Source organism: Buceros rhinoceros, unplaced genomic scaffold (assembly GCF_000710305.1).
Source record: "Buceros rhinoceros silvestris isolate BGI_N320 unplaced genomic scaffold, ASM71030v1 scaffold4272, whole genome shotgun sequence".
NCBI lineage: Eukaryota > Metazoa > Chordata > Aves > Bucerotiformes > Bucerotidae > Buceros > Buceros rhinoceros.
This window is the reverse complement of record NW_010400506.1, coordinates 1,654-10,429: the sequence shown is the minus strand read 5'-3', so window position 1 is coordinate 10,429 and position 8,776 is coordinate 1,654. Positions and strand designations below refer to the sequence as shown.

At 40.0% G+C, this 8,776-nt stretch overlaps 2 protein-coding genes across 2 annotated transcripts in view; one reads left to right on the top strand and one right to left on the bottom strand.

Annotated features, from left to right (window-relative positions):
• The window catches only part of LCA5L (Leber congenital amaurosis 5-like), a 13,084-nt gene extending 12,843 nt beyond the window's left edge, over positions 1-241 (top strand). Inside the window, 2 exon segments of the mRNA XM_010131875.1 lie at positions 11-204; positions 207-241. Coding sequence (XP_010130177.1) covers positions 11-204; positions 207-241 — 229 coding nt within the window.
• A 3,133-nt stretch (positions 242-3,374) lies between these two features.
• On the bottom strand, positions 3,375-8,437 carry WRB (tryptophan rich basic protein). Its single transcript, XM_010131872.1, has 4 exons — positions 8,266-8,437; positions 6,229-6,296; positions 5,273-5,387; positions 3,375-3,550 (listed from the first exon to the last, which is right to left on the bottom strand). Exons 1-4 carry the CDS (start codon positions 8,387-8,389, stop codon positions 3,477-3,479), a joined length of 381 nt encoding a protein of 126 aa, XP_010130174.1. The 5' UTR covers positions 8,390-8,437; the 3' UTR covers positions 3,375-3,476.
• Positions 8,438-8,776: the final 339 nt, after the last annotated feature.

Sequence of the window (8,776 nt, the reverse complement as noted above, 5' to 3'; positions counted from 1 at the left end):
AAAAAAAAAAAAAAAAAAAAAAAGGCAGTCTTAGCAAGCACAGCCATGCAGGTCAGGACTGCAGTGAAACAGCTGAATCAGAAATGAAAAATTCCTTTGAGCTGTATGAACCACCTTTTAGTAAAGCTACCAAAACAAGGCAGGAGCACAGCTCCACTGGAGCGGAAGGCTGCGCTCATATGACATTGGCTGAAAGGAAAAAGTCTTTATGAAAGAGCTCTTTGGACCAGGCTGTGTTTGAAGAGACAGCCATTCAAGTTCTAACATGAGAGGAATGAAGAACGAGAAGTGAGAGGATGCAGGACGACACAAGCCAAACTTCAAACCACTACTGCTCGTTCATAATGTAAAGCATCTAACACTAACAAAATCGTTATGAATATCCTCTTGAGAGTACACAAAATAATTATTAGATATTTAGTTAAGTACATCAACTTACCTTTACTCTGTAAGTATGTATAATTTAAAACATTTTTTAGAAGTTGTTACTTTTATTAAATGCATTTTAAATCTTACAAGTATAGAGAATTTCTTCCAATGATTTTTCCAAAATGACATTCAAATCAGTTGTCACAAAAGAACATCCTTCTGTTCCTGGTCCTTGCCTTAACAACAGTTTCCCTTGTTATTGGGGGTCCAGATTAGTCCTTGTTTTGTAATTTCCAGGTTTTTGCATTCTCTCTGCAGTTTGAATTTTGAAGCTGATTATTTGTTAATTTGCTGAAGTGAGCAATCTGCTTTTATAAGGGTTATTGAGTTAGTACCAACAATGTAATAAAAGAAAATAATTTTTTATTTTCTTCACTGCTGAAACAGCTTCCAGAATTCAAACACAATAAAACCAATTTGCTATTACATTGTTTTCACTAGCATTATAAAGATCTAAAGCTTCATTCTTTTCCACTGTTAGAATTTATCAAAGCAGTTTGCCTGGTAACTTCCACAGCTGACATGCAAAGATGAATGTGCAAGAGTAAACTATTGTTTTGGAGAAGTCAGGCATATCCAGTTATCAAAAAGCCTTTAAAAATCCTGTGTTTAAGGTTATGTAAGTGAGGGTAGGAGGATTACGTGTTTTTCCTCATAGTAATTGATGAAAAGCTTGCCAAAATGATGTGAAGTTAGGGAAAATTATGTGTATTCTATTAATTTTTAAGAGGCAGTAGCACTTAAAAAGAAACTTCAAAAAACTATACTGCAAAAGCTTTTAAAGGTGATTAAGAAATTTAGATCTGAACCTACACGCAGCATATTTCTCTTCAAAATTTTGGAAGTTTTTCTTGAAGTAGTGCTTAAGCTGCAGTATTCAGAGCAGGACTTTGTGCAGTCAGAAGTGTTTCTCCTCTACAAACTATTAATACTTCTACAGTGCCTTTACTGCCATCCCAAAGCTCAGAGCAAACAAGCACACATAATCCAGCACTCCCCTCTGTACCGACTAGGTGGCCAAAAGCCTTTTTGCCCTCACTCACCTACGTGTTTCACTAGAGCAGCCAACAAACTCTGTATTTGATGACCCCAGATCATAAAAAGCTGCAAACACCACTGTGAAGATTTTAAATGATGCTGCTTTTCTTGACTTCACTGCGTTAAACTCCGTAACGATCATTCGTGGCATCTTTAGAATCAGAAATATGTCAATGTCATAGTTAAATAATCTGTCCCAAACACTTAAAAAAAAAAAAAAAAATTAGTCCTGTTGATTCCAACAGTATCTCCTTATGCAAGAACACGGAGGGGGGATGTTGTTGGTTTGGGTTTTGTTTGTTTAGTTCCAGGTTTTTTTTTTAAGAAAACTGTAATTAACATTGAAAAAAATCAGTTAGAAAAAATCTGAGATGGGTTGAAAAGCTTTATTTTTGTTAATAAAACCACAATTATACATATCATTCACCCAAAACGTTTTTTTTTCCTTAATGTTATTTAATGCATTTATTTGCATGTTGGCTAAATGTATTCCCTAGTATAAAAACAATTTTTAAAAAAATTAACATTTAAACCCCTCACATTTCATGCATATATACATACAATGTTTCATGACCTTTTGAATGGATTTCTAAATTCAGTGCTAATTATGGAGGGGCCCAATCCCCTTCCTTCCTGCAGGAAGGCAAAGGATCTGAAATAACAGATGCATTCCACTGTACGGAGCAGAAAGTTGAACCAGAAATGCCAAAGCCCAACCCAAGAGAAAAGGTAGGAAAGGTGTTCCCTGGAGCTTTGTTCAGGCTCATGCCCCCCTCAAAAAAAACCCCCAAACCAAAACAGGTGCAGAACAAGAACTTTACAAACCCATGCAGGGATGCAGTGGGGATACATCCCCACGACAGGGATGCAGATGACTGTAGCGCGGAAGGTAGTGCAGCCTTGCCACTGTCTACAGGCGTAGTGCTACGAAGAATTCTGCCCTTCTCTGCATTCAATATATTGCGTCTGTTCCCTGTACCTAAATACAGCAAGGAAGATTTACTCCAAACCAGGAAATTGTTTTCCCTCCTCCTCCTGCTTGCTACCACTCTGTTACTACTTCAGACATTTACATCACTAATTTGCCTTTTAACATTTAAGTGGCTGCTTCAGGCTATCCTGGACTGTCATTAATGCGTACTAAAGCCTTTAGAAACGCAGTCCTCTGGACAAACAGCACTATCTGCTCCTTCATTAACGTGGAGCTCGAGTCGGTTGGCCAGACTCTTCCTACCAAAACAAGGAAGGAAATCGTTACGGTGATCCTCACTCAGTCTGAGAAGCAGAAAAAATGTCAAGAAAGGAAAGGTCAGTCATCAATAAAAGGAAAAAATTAAAATGTTCAATTAATTTTATAAGTCAAGGAGGAAAAGGTATGTAGCCATCCTGTATTTGGCAATTGAGTGAGTCTCTTTAAGAGATAAGAAGCTGATTCCAGGTACGTATCAATAATGCATTTTCTAAGACAGGCCAAGAATACACCGATTCTAGTGGAAAAAATAACAAGGAGGAAACTAATTCTGTTTTACCATAAGCCAACCAAAACAACTACCTCTGCCCTCTAGTACCACTTGTCATCAAATATAATCACACCTTTGGGTGAAACTACCATATTTTACAGCAAAGAAAAAGCAAAGCTCCCAAATGAATTGTAATGGCAGCGCATTTCCGACTTAAAAATACAAATCCAGCACTTCTTAGATTTTGGTGAATATATGCCACGACAAAGTCTTATGGTTCTGCCATGAATCAGTGTTCTGCCTTGTTGAAATAGACATAAAATGAGGTTCTATGAAAAGTAATGTTATTCTTTGAAAACTGACCACCAAACTGAAAAACAAACTAAGGACAGATAAAACAAATCAAAAAGAACACCGACTGATATCCAGATGAAGTAACAAAGACTATCTCAGTCCTAGCCTCATGAAAGACAAATGTTCCTTCTTTTTTTTTCTGCATTTCTGATAACAAAAATGTAGTTGAGGACTCCATGGATTACTGGGATTCCTTCAGCTGAAGGGGTGTAGCATGATCGCTACAACTTTATTACAAACCACGAGCCAACATGTAATTCCAACACCACCTGAAAGAGATACGAAACACGACTTAGGTCATTGCATCAATAACCCCAACACACTCATGCATCCAAGAACAACTTTGGGGGTGTAAAAAAAGAAACTTAGGAGTTACGAGTTAAACAGGAGCAAAACATCTTTCTTTCTATATACAAATGCCATCTCTTCAAGGGACGGCAGCTAACTCCATGCTGGTCCCAAGAAAACATGAAGATTGTCTGGGGAGAGAGAGTGCCAAATAACATGAATATGAGCCAAAGTGCGGTACCCACAGCCCACAGCTAAAAACACTTTCTATGTACCTAACAGAAAATGTCTAAGGTGCTTAAGTTAAAGGCTCAGCCAGTTAACAGAATTCTTTGCTAGAAGCTAAACTCAAGATTTAAGAGAAGTAAAAAGTAAATTTTCTCTGAAATTCAAATCAGTCTTTTTGGAAGTATGAAATCCGTACTTCTCTTCTTTTGCCTTGCTCCCCACAGGGACAAAGAAAAAAGCCACTGAGACCTTCTCTACTGCCCCAGATGCCTTGCGCTGCTGTGGTAAAGGGCCCTGCCATCCCAGCTGTCCAGCAGCACAGAAATTTGTATCGGCGTGATGGATAGGGTGTGCCCTGGCTGTAACGCACAGCACAACCCTAGTGCAGCCTATGTAGAATCGTATTACCCAGTGTCATGGAATGCATCACCATCCATAGCAGACACAGGAGGAAACTACCTTTCTGGTGATTTTCAGACATTTTTGTGTTTATCACCTAGGATCCAAAAACGATGTCTTTACTGTGATTATCAGCCAAGACAAAAAAAAGAGACTTGAAGGCAGACATGGACGTGAACCTTTTTAAATCCCTTCAAATGCTACTTTAATAAACATCTTGCACGGACTGTTTCCCCACCCTGCACAGAAGCAAACTCTTCTCCAGCAAGCATGCTGGATACAAATCCTTCTCTAGACAGCTATTAAAGATACAACATACAATGCCAACACCAGATTTTGGAATTCCTTCTAAGGACTTACAGTTAGGACTTACAAGCCTAGTATGAAGAGTCACCAGCAGCATTTCAGCTTGAAGGGGAATTTCCACACTACACTGTCCTGTCATTCTGCCTGCCTACTTAACCCGTTACCCCTGAGCCAGCACCTTTCACTCAGGTGAAAACAGGTGTCTACAACTTGTGGTATCATTCTGATCATTAAGCTGTGAGACTGCCCAAAAGAAAGGATTTAAGTAGGTAAAAATACAACAGAAGCATGATGGAGAAGAGGGTGGGAACAGATGAGACAAAATGCCCAGAGAGAGCATACCTAAATCACTCTGCAGTTACACTGCTACCAAACTGCAGCATTTTGTAAGAAACACCATGTAAACAATACAGACCTGTGAAGTATTTGCCCATTTTTAAACCCAATTCTACTATTTCAGTGGACTGGACACTTTAATATAAACAGATTTCTGATTTGAAATCTTGTCTGTCATGTATTCCACATAGACAAAACTGCTCCACTCCAGAAGACATAAAAATGACAAATAGCCCCTTCCAGCATCCATTAAATAAACAAGAACTGAATACATCAGGAACAGCTAATCAAATGTTTGAAACTCCTCCCTGTGTTAGGGAGTTAGAAGAAAAGCACAGGAGCAGTGCTTGTAATCTACACGGGGTCTTTGTCACCACACTGTTAGCATCTGCGTGGGCTTGGGAAATGTATGTTTTCCAGTGTGCAGTCCTTACCTGCCACCCCCGTAGGAAAGGCTACCAGGCGCTCCAGCGGAGCAAGCCATTTGCTCGGAAGCACTGTAACTGGCTCAGAATAGTACTTCCAAATCAGAGAGATCATCAAGGCAGCCTAGAATTCAAATTTTTATTAGCTTGGATAGTAACACACATCAAAGTACATTTCCCCCACTACTTTGGAACAGTAAATAACAAACTCTAACTGAAGGGAATAGTTTAATTGTTATTTTACATTGTTTGTAATCAAGCTCAAAGTATCCCTAAACTCAGTGTGACCTTAAATTTATACACGATGTTAAGAGGCAGCAGTGAGACGTTGGAAAATACTGCTTTCTTTTGAGACCCTGGTTCCAGCCTATCATAGACGAACACAGTAGCTCTTAAATTCCGATGACTGGTTTTAGCCATAATCCTTGCCTGCTAGGAGTCCAACTCGCTTCAACATTACCCTAAAGACGTTCTCTCGCTGACCGCTGTCATCCTTATTAGCAGACAACTCTCTGGCATCAGTTCTGAACTACAGAGACAATCTGATGAGGCACCGTGGTGAAATGTGTGGCAGCTGCAAGTGGAGACTTGGGACCTTGTTTTCAAAAACGTAAGTAATATATATTTGCATGTATTGGAACTTTCCTGGGTCAGCGACATACATAAATGAAAAAAATAACCCCATGATAAAAGAGCTAAGAACAAACTCCTATCTCGTCATCTCAAAACCAGATGCACACAGAGAGAAAATCAAAGTCAAAACCCCTTCCATCCACAGCTGCCAGGCCTTATCAGCAACATCTCTCCCTTCCAGTTCAAAAATCTCTTTCATTTTGGCAGGTGCTGTGCCACTGGAGTGCCAGACACCTGTGTGACTAATCATCAGCCAATAAACGCAGGAGAGAATCGTAGCACTACTGAGGATTTGGTTTAGTAATTTGTATTCATATAAAATATTTACTTACTTGTAAGATGTAGAATACAATATTTATAACCCACTTTATTTTGGCTAATTGGGCAGTCCGTGCTTTCACTGTTAAAAGAAAAAAAAATTATCCTGCATTATTTATAATAGTGAATTATACTTACATAAAACTGGTAATTTATTAATATTTCACTCTTCAAATCAGGACATTACACTGTTTAAAAATCTCTTTTCATCCGACTCATAGCTATAGTGAAGGTGACCTTCTGTAAGGAAGTGCTATGTTCGTATCACACTGTAGTTTCTTACTAAGGCTACTATGAAAAGTTGCAAAACACTGATATCCTAGACGGATAAATGTCACATGTAATCAAGAACACTACTCCTAAACGAGAACAGTCACTGTGGTTACTAATTTAAGAACCTGCTTAGAGATGAAGCATAAAGTAAATTTTTCCCTTTCTTAAAAGAGAAGAATGACAGCTTTAGCAGATGCACTTTTTGCTTTGTTTCGTTCTAGAACACAGTTAAGGCTATTCCTTCACCGAATGCAGCTGGGTCAGGTTCAGTATTAAAACCTCTCATGCCCATTTTCCTTCTGTTACAGTACCCCCAACCAATATAAAGCAGCCCAGTGAAGACAGCACATCTTCAAACATCAAGGTGGCCTTAAGTTTTCTAAAACAACATTGTTGGTTGCTAAGTAAGATACTCAAATCTAGTTTAATTGACATTATTGAGTGGAGAATTACACTACTGAAAGCAACCCAAAACTTCCAGCTGTAAATATTGTCCTTTCTCCAAGCAAGGAGCCTACAAACATCCATCCATTCAGCACGGAGGAGGCGGACAGAGCAAGTAGTCTCCTATCCTGGATGAAAAGCTGGACGTGATCTGTCAGTGTGTGCTCACAGCCCAGAAAGCCAATCACATCCCAGGCTGCATCGAAAGCAGCGTGGCCAGCAAGCAGATCGAGGGAGGTGATTCTCCCTCACTGCACTGCTCTGGTCAGCCCTCACCTAGAGCACTGCGCCCAGCTCTGGGGCCCCCAGCGTCGGAAAGACATGGTTCTGCTCGAGCAGGTCCAGAGGAGGACCACAAAGATGACCAGTGGGCTGCACCGCTTCCCCTATGAGGACAGGCTGAGAGAGCTGGGGTTGTTCAGCCTGGAGAAGAGAAGGATCTAGCGAGACCTTACTGCAGCCTGTCAGTACTTACGGGGGGGCTTGTAAGAACGAAGGAGACGGTCCTTTTAAGCAAGGCCTGTTGCAACAGGACAAGGGGTGATGGCTTTGAACTACAAGAGGGGAGATTTACTCCAGGTATAAGACATTTTTTATGAGGAGGGTGGTGAAACACTGGCACGGGTTGCCCAGAGAGGTGATAGATGCCCCAGCTAGAAACATTCCGGGTCAGGATGGGGCTCTGAGCAACCTGATCTAGTTGAAGATGTCGTTACTCACTGCAGCGTTGGACTGGATGACCTTTAGGGGTCCCTTCCAACCCAAAGCGTTCAATGATTCTATACTACTATAAAATCCTATCTGAGGCAAAGCCCTACAGCTTTATTGAGAAAGCTGCTGCATAAGATCAAACGGGATCTGGCAGGAAAGATCTCATCTGATTACCTTAGAGATCAATGCTTTCTCTCCAGCATTTTGTAGTACACCAACCAAACAGCCCCAACAAAGCAATGCATCCTTTTGCAGTGAACATTTACAGCAGAGGACTCCCTTGACTTACTCAAACATGATTCAGTAATGAGCATCACTGAGAAAGAGTAAATAATTACACAGTAAAGCCCAGGAAATTCCTTGTAAGAACAAATTTATATCTAAATCACTCCCTTATCAGTGTATGCAGAACTATGAGCAACTGAAAGACAAAAAACAAGCTCCTCTAAAAGCTTAAAGGAAAAAAAAAGAAAAGAAAGAAAGGAAAGAAAAAAAGATGGGAACACTGGAAATGGATGAGAGGGGGGGTAAAACAGTTGCAGGAGAAATATATTTAAAATTGAAAACACTCTGGACAAACTGTTTTTCTGAAACTAGAAAAGGGAGCAAGCATTGCACTCTACCATGAGTTTTAAGCTTGTCAGTCATTTTGTTAATCTTTCTTTCCAGACGGGCATATCTAGCAAACTCATCCATCATACTAATGGTTGACAGTTCCTGCTTCATGTTCTGAATTTCGGCTCTCATTTGGGATTCCTGCTCTGCATCCTTTTGTAACAATCTGGATATCTAAGAAGCAAAGAAATAGTATCAGTTATTTATCCAGAATTCCACTGATTTTCTTTAATATGTATAAAGTATCATATTCTGTTTACATTCTCAAAAGCCTCCCATAAAAAAAGGCCCTTTCATCAAGACACAGAAAAACCTTAACATCTGCAACATGTTCTAAAAGCCAAGGAATTTTTACCTCCTCCTTCTGACTGAAGCAAACGATAAAGGGTTTTACCATCCCTGTAGGGCAGTGATTTTCAACTACCTACGGCTAACTGCCTTTTCCTTCTCTACCTCTGCCTTCACCTCCTGATGGCCCCACTCTCACAACCAGGACACTGCCTTCTGAGACCTTTCAAC

Coding starts and splice junctions, on each gene's coding strand:
- WRB (XM_010131872.1), bottom strand. CDS start 8,389: ATGAGAGCCGAAATTCAGAACATGAAGCAGGAACTGTCAACCATTAGT. Junction 5,388..6,228: donor TTGTATTCTACATCTTACAA/GTAAGTAAATAT, acceptor TTTGAATTCTAG/GCTGCCTTGATGATCTCTCT. Junction 3,551..5,272: donor CTTTCCTACGGGGGTGGCAG/GTAAGGACTGCA, acceptor TATCTCTTTCAG/GTGGTGTTGGAATTACATGT.